Raw genomic sequence first — 16,678 nt, forward strand, 5'->3', positions numbered from 1 at the left:
TTCTCCACATTTATTGAAAAACTATTGTTAAGTGTCTGGCAATGAGCTAGGAAAAGAGATAAATCTCTATGCTTTAGGAGACCAAAGTTTGACTATACAGGCCTTTGCTATCATTAATTCTAATAATATGTCATTCACTTCTGCCCATTTTTCCTTTCTTATCTCACTTTATACCTGTTGTCTGCATGTTCTCAGTGGTCTATGTGTAATTCTTGCCTTTTATCTCTAGCACCTCAGTAATCCTTTCCATCTATAAAGTTAATTATCACTTTACCTTATAGTTGCCAGTTACTGGTGGGTTTCATCACTCTGGGTATTTATCTCCTAAAAACTTTTTTTCTTTTCAGTAGAATTATTTTCCTTTTTCATTCTAAGCATTTTCAAATTGTACAAGATATCAAATCACTGATCTCAGGAATAACAATGTAAAGAATGCTCCTCTCCTTAAAAATGAACTTTGTTTATGATGACCACAGGTTACTGAAGAAATTAAATGAGGAGAAATCCCATTATTTCAGCAGACATATATCCTTTTGATACATTTATTTATTAAATTAATTCCTTACTTTTATTAAGTCCCAATGTAAGTGACTTTAATATTATTAACTAATAATACACTAAATAAACCAAAAAGTATTGGAAGGATATATTAAAATGAGAGAAAAAGCTTTAAATAATATTCTTAAACCGATTTTCAAGTACCTCAGAAATCAGTTATTTCAAAATAACTGATTGGTAATCATTGCTGCCTTTTCACCAATAGCCCAGATAAGACATGGGGTAGTAATGGGTAGAATTGTTTCTCCCCAAAATATATATCAAGTCCTAATATGTGGTACCCACGAAGGTGATCTTATTTGGAAACTGGGGCTTTGCAAACATAGTCAAGTTAGGATAAGGTCATATTGGATTACAATGAACCTAAACCAATGCTAGTGTTCTTCTAAGAAAAAAAAGTTTGGACATAGACATGGGACACGAGGACAGAAGACCATTTGACAAGGCAGATTGGAATAATGCAACTGCAAGCTGAGGAACACCAAGCATTGCTGCTAACAAGGGGCTAGGAAGAATTCTTCTCTAGAGCAATTGAAGCACAGCCCTGTGACACTTTGGCGCCCGGAATGGTTACAGAATAAACTGCTGCTGTTTTAAGCCACATAATTCGTGGTGATTTCTTATGGCACCCCAAGGAAACAAATACAGCATGTCTTTACAATTAATGAAAATTAAACTATGTTATACCTGAATGATTTTTCTTTACCTTTCATAATTAAATAGTGCTATATTCCATAAGGAATAGTTTAAGTAAAAGGCGTATTTCATACTAGCAAACCAAATTTACTCAGAAAAATTTGAACTTCAGAAAAGTACACATTACAACATAAGCTTTGTTCTTTTACAAGCATAGGGCTTTTCTTTATTGACATACCTTGCTTACAGATTTTACTTTAACTACAAAAGATTTTTAAGAATAAAGCAACAAAAATAGTAAGCATCAATTCTATAATAAACTTCCTACTAAATATGTATATAACTTATACATGTTATGTAATTGTTAAGTATAACATTCACATATTTAAAAAAAAAAAAAACAAACTTACTTTGCCAAAGCTCAGTGAAGGTACTTGACATCTTTAGCTGTGACAGAGAACAATCACTTTATTTTAAATACAACTTCTCTACAATCACCATTTAGAGGCTAAAACAGATCATTTTTGCTCCATGCTCCCTTGCCAACTTTTCCAAATGAATGTTTGGTTATGGATTTTTGTGTTAATGAAATTCTAATTGCTCTTAGTGTTTTCAATGCAACCACACAAATAATACAAATCAGTCTGTTTTCATCAGTTAATAACAGAACCATACATGCGGACAGACAGACCATTACACGCATATTTTTATACATGCACGTTATTTACAGAGACACACATTTATGTTAGTTTGAATATTCTTATATGATAGACAGATGCACGATATTCACCTTAAAAGTCAACAAATATTTTTTAAAAAAAATATATGTAAGGAAAGGATAGCTCATAAGGACTGTTATGTTTTAAATCACGTAAAGACAAAATTGATCCTTCAAAAGTAACCGCCTTATAAAATAATCTTGCCTGCAAAAATTGGATTTTATAACTGAAATAATTTGTTACCATTATAGGAATTAAGAAAATGAATTAAAGAGATTTTCTACTATTTTGTAATTACTTCAGAACCATGAAAAGTCCACAAAGGAAGCACAGGTGTACACTCCACAGTCCAAAAGAAATGAATTATTAAGTAGCAAATTGATATTTTTTTAACTAAATAAATTGGATGTAAAAGCTGCAAATGGAAGATAAGATCTCATATATAACATTTTAATAGAATTACAGGGCATTTATGAATATCTGCCCCCCAAAATACATACACAACAGATTAGAAAGACACTGATATAAACAAACATAAAGGTCATTGATATGAACTGATAGGTCAGAAGGCACATTCTGAAGAATATATTCCAACAAAGAAAAGAGAAATAGGGTATACTAATAAAGTAAAATTCTCTAAAACTCTTATTTGAGGCTTAAAAAGTAATTTAAGAAGCAACACAAAGTTGTCTTATACATAAACAAAAATTCTTAGAGTTTAAAGGGTTTTTCATCACCATTTAGCTCTAAAGAATTTTTAAAATTCACAAAATAAATGAGAAAATAAATTTTTTTCCAATTTGAATATTTTGTGAAGCACCTCACTTTCTCCTAATTTTTCCTTACTAAAAGAAAAACAGGTAATGTTAGTGTGGTGCAGATTGCATTGTAGATTCAGTGCTATTTTCCTTATCCTGTTGTTCATCTTTATGTGGTGACTCTGTTTCATTTTTGCTATATTCCTCTTCACTGGAATCACTGTCCGATCCATCTTCAACCATGGCACACTGCTTGTCTTGGGAAGAACTTTCACAGGCTTTGTCTGTGGGAATAGCTCCTTTCCTCTGGGGTAAGATAGTAAAAAATGCTTCTTGCCAGTTTCTTGTTTCCAGGTATCCCAGAATAATCTCAAATACTGCAATAAAGAAAATACCATACATTTCTTAGTCAAGTTCATCATAACGTTAATATTATCTTTAAAAACACACTCCTTTTGTGTTAACAAAGCTAGCTTGTCCTATTAACAAGTTTATTCTTATTTCTTCCTTCTCCTTTGGCTATCAGGGGCAATATGTTCCAAGGTTCTCAAACCCACTGCTTCCTTTTCAGCTTTTCCTCAATTTGGTTCTTAAGCACACAAAAGCTTAAGCAATATCCCTTGTCAATTATAACCAAGGACCATTTTAGTTTCCTTCCTACTCTTTTTTTTTCTCTTTGTTTCTTTATCCTTTATGTAATATACAACTAAAAACAAATGTTTAGCATTCATCTAAATTTCTTCTTTCCTACAAAGAACTTCTTGCCTGATTTTTTTTTGTTGTTGTTTTGTTTCTTAGGAGTAAAGAATATCAATATTGTCTCTAAGAACTCTCTTTTCAACACAGAGATGAAGGGTTAATTTAGATTACTTTTTGGAAAAGTAATTTCTATTATGTATCAAAAATGTTAGAAGAAGTTCATTCCTTGAATCAATAATTTCATTTCTATAACCCTCCAAAGCCTGCTATATAGAAAGTATTTAGGGTTCCTAAAAAATATTTAAAAATAAAAACTCTAGGCAAAGACTTAAGTCTAAGAAAGATAGTGGAATGAGATGGACATCATTATCCTAAGTATATGTATGAAGACACCAATGTTGTGAATATATTTTGTATACAACCAGAGATATGAAAAATTGTGCTCTATATGTGTAATATGAATTGTAATGCATCTGTTTTCATATATAACAAATTAGAATAAAAAATTTTAAAAAATGTTATTCACGATAGAAAAAAAGAAAAATAAAATAATTCAACAATAAGAAAATGGTTAAGTTACCACACACTGAAATGTTGGAATGTTATATAGCCACAAATAGATGAGGGGTATTATGGTTTCAATGTTGTGTGTCCCCTAAAAGCTCAAGTGAGAGAAATGCAAGAAAATTTAGAGGTTAAATGACTGGATTAGGAAAGCCTTGACCTAACCAGTGCATTAATCCCCTGGTAGAGATTAACTGGGTGATAACTGTAGGCAAGTGGGATATGGCTGGAGGAGGCAGGTCACTAGGGCATGCCTTTGGGGTATATATTTTGTCCTAGGTGAGAGGAGAGGTCTGTTTCTCTCTTTGCTTCCTAGTACAAAGTTCCCGGTTGCTTTCCTCTGCCACACACTTCTGCCATGATGGCTGCCTTTCCTCTGACCAAGGAATAAAGCTGGCTGTCTACAGACTATAACCTCTGAAACCAGCTCGATTCCTTATTCCCCCAAATAAGCTTTTCCTCCTAAGATTATTTTTATCAGGTATTTTGGTCACAGCAGCTAAAAAGCTGACTAAAATAAGAAGAAAAGAGATTAATAACATTGTCCTACCGTAGGAATCCAATTATATAATAAATATTATAAATGCACAGGCAAAGAACTGGAAGAAAACACACCAAAAAGTTAATATCAAGTTGTAAAATTACAACTAATTGTTCTTGTACTTTGTTACACTTTCAAAATTTTCTAAAACATGCATAATTTTTCTATTAGTTAAACAAATCATAAATGGTTACTCTTTATAATTTTTGTTCTCCAACAAGGATTAATATTTTCTATTTGTTCAAATCTTAATGTTATGCTCTTTTTCAAAATGTGCGCTGATGTATCTTCTTAGTACCCCCTATACCTTACCATGATTAACTGCCAAAACTTTTCGACTATTCATCTTCACAAAACTTCCAAGGGGGAGCTGTGCATGATGAATTCCAAAATCTGATGCTTGTTTATATGTGAATCCCTAGAACAAAGACAGTGTGACTTAGGACTAGAACATTAAATTATTTTAAAGTCCATAACAGTATAATTTTTAAAGAAGACTTTAGTTCAAAGAATATTATCTGAAGGATGTGTATGTATAACTACTAATTTGGAAATATTCTCTTGACAATTAGGATATTTAAAGCATTTGTTTTAACATTACTATTTACAAATAAAGAAACCAAAGAAATTATATGTCCTGCCCAGTTACAAAGCTTTTCGATGGCAGAACCACAAGAAAAATCTGGCTCTCTTTTGACTACCTTCATCACTGCCTATTACCCTTCTCTCAGTTTAAAATATACAAAATTCTGAGGGAAGTACTATCACTCTTTCAATAAATGTAAGAAATATTTTTTTAAAAACTGGACTATTTGGTAACTATATCTGACTACTTAAAATTTAAATTGATTACAATTTTTAAAATTCAGTTCCTCATCTCTAATAATTAAAGAAATGCAAATCAAAACTACTCTAAAATTTCATCTCACTTCAGTCAGAATGGCGGCTATCAAGAATACAAACTACAATAAGTGTTGGTGAGGATGTGGGAAAAAGGCACACTCATACACTGTTTGGTGGGGACTGCAAATTGGTGCAACCAATATGGAAAGCTGTACAGAGAATCCTTGGAAAAATGAGAATGGAACTACCATTTGACCCAACTATCCCTCTCCTCGGTCTACACCCAAAGGACTTAAAAACAGCATACTACAGGAACATAGCCACATCAATGTTTATAGCAGCACAATTCACAATAGCTAAATTGTGGAACCAACCTAGATGCCCTTCAGTAGATGAATGAATAAACAAAATGTGGTATATATACACAATGGAATATTACTCAGCATTAAAGAGAATAAAATCATGGCATTTGCAGGTAAATGGATGGAGTTAGAGAATATAATTTTAAGTAAGCCAATCCCAAAAAAACAAATACCATATGTTTTCTCTGACATAAGGATGCTGATTCATAATGGGGATCAGGGTGGGGAGTATGGGGGGAATAGACAAACTCTAGACAGGGCAAAGGGGAGGGAGGGGAAGAGAAGGGGCATGGGAGTAGGAAAGGCAGTGGAATGAGATGGACATCATTACTCTAAGTACATGTATGAAAACATGAATGGTGGGACTCTACATTGTGTACAACCAGAGATATGAAAATTTGAGCTCTATATGTGTAATATGAATTGAAATGCATTCTGTTGTCATATATAACAAATGAGAATAAATTTTTTTAAAATAATGGTAATACCCAGATGATAAGCACGCGCACACACACACACACACACACACACACACAAAAATTCAGTTCCTCAGTCATACTGTATAAAGTACCCAACAGTGACACAATTACATATTGGGCAAGCAGATATGATTATTTCCAATGCTGCATAAAGTTATACCTACACAGTGCTGCTTTTCAAGAATAAAGAATTAGTTCATGACTAATGACAGTATTTCCTCAGACACTTAGTAAACATGCTTTTTCCTTAGCTGGGTTAAATTCAGCATGGAAAGAAGCTGGCAAAATACAAAATGATATTTTCTTTTAGAAACTGAGACAGTATCTTTTCCCAATACAGCATAGTGCTTAAGCACACAGACTCTGCAGCGGTCTGTCTTGTTTCAAGTAATTTGCTTTGACACCAATCACTACTGCTTTTAAGATTAATTTCTTTGTGTCTCAGATTCCTCATCTGTGAAATGATGATAATAATTGCACTGACTTCATTGGGTGGTATTATGGGTTAAGTAAGATAATAAATGTGAAATTCTTAGAAAGATCAGCTATTATTTATTAGTAGTTTTGTTATGATGAAGAAACTCTGAAATATGGATTTTTAAGTACAAGCAAAACCAAAAATAAAACTTAACAGTACCTTATGATGATTATGATCCACTAATCCTCCAATCACATATGCCTTTGATTCATCTAATTCCTTTAGTATATTAGGTGAATCTGATGTAAGATAAATCAGGTCTTCTTTTTTTATGAGTTCACTATAGTGCTCTGGTTTGATGTGGATATCCTTTTAAGGCAAAGGGAAAGATGTTACTAATTAATAGGATTTGTGAAAGTTGGATAAAAATGATTATCTTTTCCCAAAACAATCCTATCCAAAAATATTTGAAGTTTGACAGAATACTCTTTAAACAGACTTTGAAAATGTTCATATCATAGGGTATTAAGAAAATAAATGCAGCCATTATGTAATAAGCATGACAGAGAAAGTTTATCACTATAAAAACTTAAAAAGTATAGGAATAGGCTGCTACTTCTTTGAATAAAAAAGTTCCTTAGGGATTGATACTAAAGTCAATCTATTTACATCTTTACAAATTGAGTAAGAACAGTCTGTCCAACAGAAAAATTTATGAGCCACACAATTTTAGTAGTCACATTTTAAAAACTGAAGGAAAAAAACCCAGGTGATATTAATTTAAAATATTTTATTAAACCAATATGCCCATAATATTATCAATAAACATTTCTTAAATTAGGCAGATCTGTATCTGTTACTAAGTCTTTGAAATCTTGTATGTATTTCACATTTACAGCACATCTCAATTCACAATTCAGACTACCCCACTGAAGTATTCAATAGTCACATATGACTAGAGGTCACATATTAGCACAGATTAAAAGAAACAGAATGCAGGCACTCTTCAAATTTTAAAGTGGCCTCATTCTTACCAATAATGCATAGCTAGTTTTCTAGGGAAAAGTTATATAAAGACCTTTAAAACTTTTCCTTTTTTGAAAAATATGTTTTAAGATTGATGGTAAAATAGCAGGCAAGACTTAATGAGAACAAATACAAGTTAACATATAAATCTCTTCTTTAGCATTTCCCATCTGCAACTTTAGATTTAGCTTCAATGACCTACAGGGTTTGAAATATGATATATATATATAATATTATTTAAATTTTAGACAAAAAAATGTAGAACTTTAGAAGAATAAGAACACTTGTAATTGTGGGAGAGTTGATCTGCTTTAATTACCTTCCAGTTGACCCATCCTTTGTCATTTTCATCCATGTTCTTTTTTAGTTGGCCTCCATGGCTTGTCAAGTAAAACTGATAAGGGATTGGTAGGCAGGGAAAGAGAAAAAAATGATAATTTAAGTCCAATATTTTATTTCCCTCTTATGTTCATCTGCTCACTAATGAAACACAAGATATATTCTCATTGACGCAGAAAAAAATAATTCGTGACAAACTTTGAGCATACAAGAAATTCATGGTAGAAATTACGTGTTTTATGGGTGTATCTTCTAACCCAACAACTTCAGCATTCAATTTACATTTTTATCGCACTTCTTTTTTAATTAGTTATAACCTGCCTCTCCAGTAACAATCATGTCTGCAAACTTCCTTCTTCTATGTCATTCTCACCATCCCCTCCTTTTTTTGGCCACCATTGTTGTTTTTTAATTTTTTTTCCTTTAAATCAATCCAAAATCTTCACGATTTTCTTTGGTTCTAAACCCTACACCTATTGTCAATCTGAATCAAGGGTAATAAGGTGTCTATTATGGACAAAAATGAGAATATAAAAACTATCACAGAAGTGTAATAAAAATTATGAAAAATAAAAATGCAAAAATATAAACTACTCACTTGTTAAAAGGATAAAATATCAATAAAAAATGTATTAAAAGTTCCTGCTTCTTAACATTAGTGAGTCAGTGTTAATTTTTAGGTTATCTAGAATTCAAACAAAAGGATTCTGTTCTTGTCATCAACAAACTAGTTGTATAAATCATTCCCTCACTCCAGCTTAAATACTTTTTAAAATTATGAGCATCTCAAAAGGAAAAGAAAGTTCTTTAAGTAGACAAAATCTAAAACGGGTACCACAGCTCACACTGGGTAAGGGCAATCTCTCCCTCAAGCCCCTTTTTGCCTCCCAGAATTTCAAGAAGTTGAAAGCTGAGAAAATGGTATAAAAATAAGGGCATGTCCAATAATGAAGATACTCAATTACACAGCAATGAACAGGTCAACATGTACAAGACTAATGACTAAAAAGTGTGTCTGAGAATGATTCAGAAGAAAAGATGTTTAAAGTATTTTATTTTTTTACAAAAAGAAAATATTTTTCAAAAAAGCATTAAACAAGATTACCCATAAGACTTGCAAAGGCAACTGGAATTATCTATGTTTTTGTCATGAACAACTGAAAAGAAAACTGGTCTTTTTAAAAATTCTTCAGACATACCTGCACAGGATGCAGTGCTCGTCGGTTTTCTGCATAGCATCGTTGGATCTGCTTATGAAGTTTCTTAATGTCCTAGAAAAGAAAAAAATTTTTAAAAATAGTTATCAAAATCATCTATAGCTATTCCATGATGCTAAAGAAATAGAATAAATAGAAGGGATTTTTTTGTCCTTAAATACAAATCAATTTTGACAATTTTCACTGATTTTCTTACATACTAACAAAATTATTATAAGTAAATAATCTATAAGTGACACATTATATTTATTTTGTATCCATATAAAATGCTAGTTCATGAAAAACATCTACTTTTCTTCATAAACAATAAAAAACTCTTTTAAGAGCCATGGAATTACTATTTTCATGCTTTACCAATGGCATTGGTAAAAGCCCACAAATCTTTACTGACTCTTATATAATTATGTACACAAATACTGACTCTTACATAATTATGAAATGTGTGTCTCTCTCGATCTATATATACACAAAAAACATGCACATAAATAGGAACAATATATCAAAGCAATTTATTAACTTAAGTGAAAAGGAAAAGATTTTGAAAATTTGACTTAAGATGTACTTTACACATACATTTATATCAGAAATATTATGCATTTAAATAAGGAGATTCAACCTAGGTCATCTACAGGATTTTTCTGACAATGATTCATGATACCTTTAATACCATCAAATCATCAAAACTACAGTCAATGATAAGGCGGAGTGTACTGTGAACAACATGTCTTCGAACACGTTTTCTGTCATTTCCATCTGAGTTTGATTCCAGTTGACACTGTCGCTCTAATTTCTTTCTCTTGCGTTTTTCTTTCCGCTTTTGTCTAAAATTAGTAATTGAAACAACTTTGTTATTTATATATTTAAATATTCACAAGACTGTTCTTAAAGACAAATTTTTTTAAAGTTAAATCATATGAAATTTACCACTTTCACAGGTCAAAAATGGTCAAGTATGAGCAACTTTATGTAGTCCATGTAATAGCTTTATATAGGAAGGAAATGATTGCATAATTTAAAGCTTTTAATCTAATCCTAACTATACTTATTTCTCAACAGTTTCATTTATCATTAGCATCACATTATCCTTAAGAAGATTTTTAAAATAATAAATATGAGTTATGATGGATTTTACTACATGGTTTACTATATTTTACCTACATTATTTTCAAGTAACAATCAAAAAGTACGGAAAAAAAGAAAATGGTTCCTTTTAAAAAAAAACTCAATTTTTCTCCATATCAACTATAGTTTATTTTATCTTACATATGTTGGTATTATGCAATACCTGTAGCCTAAATGCTTTCATAAAAACTTATTCTAGCAACATAAATATTGGGACAAAATTTGATCACTTGGAATTGGATTATTTTTATTCCATATCTAGGACACGGATACTAACTATATTCCTTATCTATATTAGTTGTTTCAGAAACTATACTGCTACTCATAAAAGATTCTGGACGAGAAAAGTGTAGAGTGCAAGTTCATCAATAGTGCCAAAAAATATAATTTAATTCAAGACACATATAATTTTTAAGTCAATTGACAAGTCTTTAACAAAAAATATGCAGAACCTCAATTTTGATTAACACAATTAGTTTTAATATATTAAGGTCTAATATTCCATATTTCTGAATAAGGTAGAGCATACATAATTTGAAACACGTACTTGCGAAGTTCTCGTTGTTCTTCCCATTGTTTCTGTTTTATTAGCTTCTTCATTTGTCGTTTAGATACTGGTTCAATCCCTTCATCTAGTCTTGGTTTCTCTTTTTCCTGATCTTCAGTTAAGTCTTGCTTCCTTTCAACATTAGAAGTCTCAATAAATGCTGATGACGTTTCAGATGACATTATGTTGGTGTTTCTGAAAAATTGAAAAGCAATTTTTACATGAACAGATAATTTACAAATACATGAAGTAATAACTAATACATGTGATTAAAATTAAAATTATTGATGATAATTGTTAAACTATATCAGTAAAAATACAAATGTAAATTTAGATAATTAAATGTCATTTATTTGCAAAAATCATTTAACTGTCATTTAATACCAATTAAATATCATTCATTGGAAATGCTGGTAAAGGTCTAAAGAAATGGGGTATTTTAATATAATATTGGTAGTTATCACACGATTTTTCCAGAAGGTAATACAAGATCTTTAACAAATTGAGACCCTTCAATTACTTCAATCAAGTAATTAATTTTCTTAGGATAAGTTCCTGTAAATGAATCAGAAGTGTACATGCAAAGATTCACCAGAGTGTACACACTGCTGTGTTATTTTAATAATGAAAAGTTAGAAAACACTTGAATGCCTGCAAAAGGAGAATAAACAAATTATCACTCATCTATAACACAGACTAGGATTACTAAACAGTAATAATCACATTTCCAAAATTACTTATTGATAAGGGAAAATGGTTATAATATTTTAAATAAGAAAACAAAACAAAAACCAATATATCCATCACATCCAATCATTTTTAAAAGCATGCACATACACGTTTAATTCTTACTCATGGTTTTCTATAATGAAAATACATTGTTTTTATAAAAGAAAAATATTATTTTTAAAAAGAGTTGGAAAAACATCATCCTGTAATCCTCAATGCTGCAGAATGAGGGAAACAGAATGGTATTTCTTTATCTGGTTGTATACTCACACTAAGTTTTAGACAGAAGTTGTTATAAGATTTATAAATTTTGGATAGTACAGACAACATTGCCCCCTTCACTATATTTCATTGTAAATATGTAAATCCTCCACTTTAGTCTTGACTAAAAAACAAAACATGAAAGTTGACTCTGTAATCAGTATGGCTTTGTGGAATGCTTTAGGATGATGCCAAATACATCTTTACCTATTAACTATACCTATTAACTAAAATTGAACTTGCTTTCAGATTAAGGAAAGGCTAGAATACTGATATTTCTTTTCTATTTAATAGATTAGTAACACTGAAGCTTAAAACCGTAATTATTATTTATCCATACCAATGAATGAGCATGATACTACTAAATTTCTATTGGAATTAAGGTAAATGTATCATTAAGGAAATGATTCTTCCTTCTTACAAAGCTTGCTAATAAGTCTATATGGAGAAGCTACTAACTAAAAGAAAAAAAAATCCCACAATTTAGATAATTAAAGGATAAAATATTTGCAGAGCATAATTTAGGCAGTAGTTTTATTATGTGGTTTTTGCTTTCTTTAAAAAGTGCAACACTGGATGGGTATGGAGGCATATGCCTATAATCTTAGTAGCTCAGGAGGCTGAGTCAGGAGAAGTTTAAGTTCAAAGCCAGCCTCAGAAACTTAGTGAGGCCCTAAACAACTGAGTGAGGCCCTAAACAACTGAGCAAGACCCTGTCTCTAAATGAAATATTAAAAAAGCACTGGTGATGTGGCTCAGTGATCAAAAAAAAAAAAAACAACCAACAGCAATGTGCAACATTGTAATATGTCAGTAACATAGTGGCTGGTACTTAGTTGATGCTTATTATATAATGGTGGAGTAAATAAATGAGTGAATATATATATATTTTAAAGAAAAGCAATGAAAATAGTAATAGTAATGTATTGTTATCTAATTCATTCCTTAAAACAACTCTATGAGGTTGACTGTATTATTTATCCTTACTTTAAAAAGAATGCACAGTGAGGCTCAATAACTTGCCCAGAATTACGAAGCTACTATAATTCCTAAGAAACAAGGTACTGCAAGCAAATCTAGCACAAAGTATATATTCACAATACTTGGATGAATAATTAGACAAATGAAGGGCTAGAGTTTGGATTCAAACCCAGCCTAACTCTACTGTAACCTCCCAGTAATGCAAAACCTTATTTACAAATGAGGGGTTCCAAAGAACATAAAAGAACTGTGCTGTGTTAACTCTGACAATAGAAGACTCTTGAGACCTGTGTCACATATGATGAAAAAAATCTCTAGTTTCATTTCCATGCCACTAATGTTTTTTAAAAAGTTAAATAATGTTAGTATTCAATTTAAGAAACTGGTGGCAGGAGAAATTCAGTGAACCTAAAAAGATTAGAAAGAAGAAAACTTTAAATATACATAAAGATAGATAGATAGAGGGTGATTTCCCAAGACAACTTTTATTTTACCTTCTTTTCATATGCTCTGAATTACATAAAATTCAGCAGTGCATATTACCCAAAACAAGAGTGGAAAAACATGGTCTGTTAAACTAAACATGCAAACTTAAAAGCACAATTAAAATAACAGGAAATAAATTGCTCTTCATAAAATAATAATATTCCAAAAGAGCACATTTCTATAGTACTTTCCATCTATTGGCTAATTCTTTATTTTGTTCAAAAACTCAAGGGTTGATGAGCTCTATAATGTGGGAATGTTAAAAGCAACCTAACGCAGTGTTTTACAATCATGTACACCAGAGGGAGCTTTTGCCTTTCCTATTTAATAAGTCTCGTTAAATTTAACATGACCTATCACAGCATAGTCATGTTTTTAAACAGCCTATCAAAAACAAGAAAAGGTCATGAAGTAGTTAGTCATCATAATCATTCACTTTCTTTAGTTATTCTCCGTTAAGAAAATGCACTATAGTAGGTGAATTTTCTGAACCTCAAACATAGATACACTGAGACATAAGTGGAATGCAAAAAAAAAAAAAAAAAATACTAGCTTGATTAAAATTATTGTGTAGACTTTACAAAGATAAACCAACTCTGACCATCACTTCATTGCATACTAGCTTGTTCAGATTACCTGTTGGGAAAAAATAGCACAATTACTCGTTTCCTAATTGTTTTGGTTTGGGTCATAATTTGTAAATTTTCTATGGCAGAATTTTGTGTTCCTCTATGACACGCAGTTATATTCACAGTATATTTTCAGTCGTTAAACCAAGTCCAACAAATATTTAAGAACGGTATTTTAATTATAGAAATATTTGTGTGAAATTTGTTTTAGCGTAAAATAATGTGGGTAATTCACAGATCCAGGTTATCGGATGGGCTTAAAAGAGAAAGAACTAGATAAAAGTGACTAAGGTATTTGGTAGAATAGGTGAAAAGGCATCTCAATATTTACATTTCCTCACCCCGTTAAAGCAGGGAGAATACACCTCACAAATCAATTAAAGCCAAAAGGAAAATCTTAAAAATTACGTGTTATCAAACAACTAAAAAGTCTTCGTAATTTACAATACAGCTCCCTTCAAGAAAGATCTAATATTGGAATAATTGCACAACGGAATTAAGGACCTGACCGTAACAGTAAAAGACCTTTCTTTAAACATGTTGACCAAATCGGTGGTAGCAAAAGCCTTTTGTTTCTATGTCAAGTCCCTAGGGCCAAAGATCTCCCTCAGAAGAAATGTTTTTAATAGGTGAGAAGGTAACCTGCCGCTATCCCCTCCACATTTCTCTGGAAAAATTCCCCAATTTTAAACTCTTAACGTGCTTCAGTGAAATCAAGCCAATTTAATAGTCCCCAGCTCACCACCATGGGGCTTAGAAGCATCAACAACTTCCCCTGGAGCTCCCTGAATTTCAGAGGGCTCAGCAACGTCAGCTCCAGAGAAAGGGACGCGTAAAGAGGTACTAAGCGTCTCGCCCATGGTCTCTAGCCACAGGTGGCACTGCCACAACTCGTTTTTCGGCCCTTCGGAGTCCCATATTCTCTCTCCTGTCATCTTTTGTAAGACCACACTCTTTGCATCCTAGGGACCGGACGCACACCCATAAATAACTTGAAAGGAAAGCGCCCCAATGCAGGCCAGCAGAGCCCAGTCCACCCTCCTTATCTACACCGTTCGCCGCGCTAGCAGCAGAGAGGCGGGACTAAAATGCAGCCGGCGAATCAGAGAGCTACGGAGGCTGCGAGGGCGCGCCCTAGCCAACGTAATTTCCTTCAGGAACAGGATGGCTATGGCCACTCGCACAGGCCCGTTCCGTCATACCCCGGAAGCCCTTGTTGCCACTCGAGGGTGTCATGGCATGCTTCCCTTTTGTATCCGAACGATACCTAAGGGAAAGCGAGCGCCAGCCGCAGTGCCAGGAGATTTACCAAACTGAGTTGATGGGGAACGTAGTAGTTCGTTCAGAAAGCCTCTCTTGTGTGCTGTCAATACCGCGGGCGAGTCCTCCTTGGAAACTTCAACTCCCAGAGGCAGAGGCGAGAGTTACCAGGTGGTGGCTACGGCGATTACGTCATACGTCATTTAACTGCGCTAACTTCCGCCTCAGCTGGCGGTGGGAGGAGGGGTTTATTCGATCGGGGTTTGGAGTTAGAATTTGGGGAGTGGGAGGTAGTTACGGTGACGTCAGTTTTTCCCCTTAAAGAAGTAAAGGTGTACTTAAGGGCATTTATTCATTCATATTTTTGTTTGTGTTCGGCGGCGTAGAGAGCTTAAGATAGTCCCATTCTTAAAAATTAAAAATGCGGTACGGACGAAGGATTCTTAGTTTTGTGTAGAAGAGTAGAGGAAAGCATCTCTTGCCTAAGTTATGTCTGTTTTTTTTTTTTTTTTTTTTTTTTTTTAATATTTTTATTTTTTAGTTTTCGGCGGACACAACATCTTTGTTTGTATGTGGTGCTGGGGATCGAACCCTGGCTGCATGCATGCCAGGCGAGCGTGCTACCGGTTGAGCCACATCTCCAGCCCCAGTTATGTCTGTTTTATACGGAAAAAGGTTAACAGGGTGGCATGATTTTACATGACTCAAGTGGAAAATTAGAGTTCAAGAAATGAGTCAAATTCATAATAAAAATGCATTTAAGTTTGGAATTTCTAAGCCTTTTTTATGGCTTAAGGGAAAAAAAAAAAAACAGACGCTTTACTCTCCATTCATTCTTTGACCGATTTTTCCTGTGCTATTTTGCAAAACATCAGGTGATGTTTCATTGTTTGTACTACTTGACCTTATATAATCTTTTTGCTATATATAGACCAAGTCAACTGAGGGAGAAGCAAAACTCAATCCTGTGGATTGTCGTTTTCTATTTTTTTTTTATTTGACCCTACTTCTAATAGGTGATTATTGTAAAATTTGAAGATTAAAAATGAGGTTTGAATCTTGGAATATAAATTGGCCTTCTTAATATAGAAGGAACTCTGAAGTATTTTTCCCTTGATGTTTGAAGACATTTGAACGTGTTTAAGGCTTGAGTGAATAGAAAGTTAAATTCAGAATTTTAGGTTCTCTAAAATAATTTCAGTGTCTCTGAATTTAGTCACAAAACTGAAGTCACTCTTGCTTTAAATTCTCAAATTTATTTGAAAAGCTATGTGAGCTGTAATACAATTGTGAGTCCCTCTCAGTTTCTTCCTCATCTGAAATCTAAAAGATCTCTGTAACTGAACATTGGCAATGAAATCTGGATTCATTTTCTGATCTGTTAGTAGGGCATCTTTTTTCAGCTGCCTCCATATCGGGGCAAAGAGTAGCTGAGGGAGGATTAGTAATTGGATATGTAGCCCTTCACATGTAGGTCATTAAATTCAGGCTGGCACAGTGATGT

The 16,678-nt window shown here is 32.7% G+C and overlaps 1 protein-coding gene across 5 annotated transcripts; it reads right to left on the reverse strand.

Annotated features, from left to right (window-relative positions):
- Positions 1 to 303: 303 nt before the first annotated feature.
- Trmt10a (tRNA methyltransferase 10A) lies at positions 304 to 15,382 on the reverse strand. Of its 5 annotated transcripts, none has more exons than XM_015484586.2 (8): positions 15,182 to 15,382; positions 10,829 to 11,023; positions 9,818 to 9,980; positions 9,142 to 9,213; positions 7,923 to 7,997; positions 6,797 to 6,946; positions 4,788 to 4,893; positions 304 to 3,048 (listed from the first exon to the last, which is right to left on the reverse strand). In XM_015484586.2, the coding sequence occupies exons 2-8, from the start codon at positions 11,008 to 11,010 to the stop codon at positions 2,780 to 2,782; spliced, it is 1,017 nt and encodes a 338-aa protein (XP_015340072.1). In that variant the 5' UTR covers positions 11,011 to 11,023; positions 15,182 to 15,382; the 3' UTR covers positions 304 to 2,779. The 5 variants fall into 5 exon arrangements, with proteins under 5 accessions (XP_015340072.1, XP_015340073.1, XP_015340071.1 ...); XM_015484587.2 differs by having other exon boundaries at positions 15,224 to 15,381; XM_015484585.2 differs by having other exon boundaries at positions 10,829 to 11,031; positions 15,224 to 15,381.
- Between the last annotated feature and the right edge of the window lie 1,296 nt (positions 15,383 to 16,678).

The sequence above is a fragment of the Marmota marmota genome, unplaced genomic scaffold, assembly GCF_001458135.2.
Source record: "Marmota marmota marmota unplaced genomic scaffold, marMar, whole genome shotgun sequence".
Classification (NCBI taxonomy): Eukaryota; Metazoa; Chordata; class Mammalia; order Rodentia; family Sciuridae; genus Marmota; species Marmota marmota.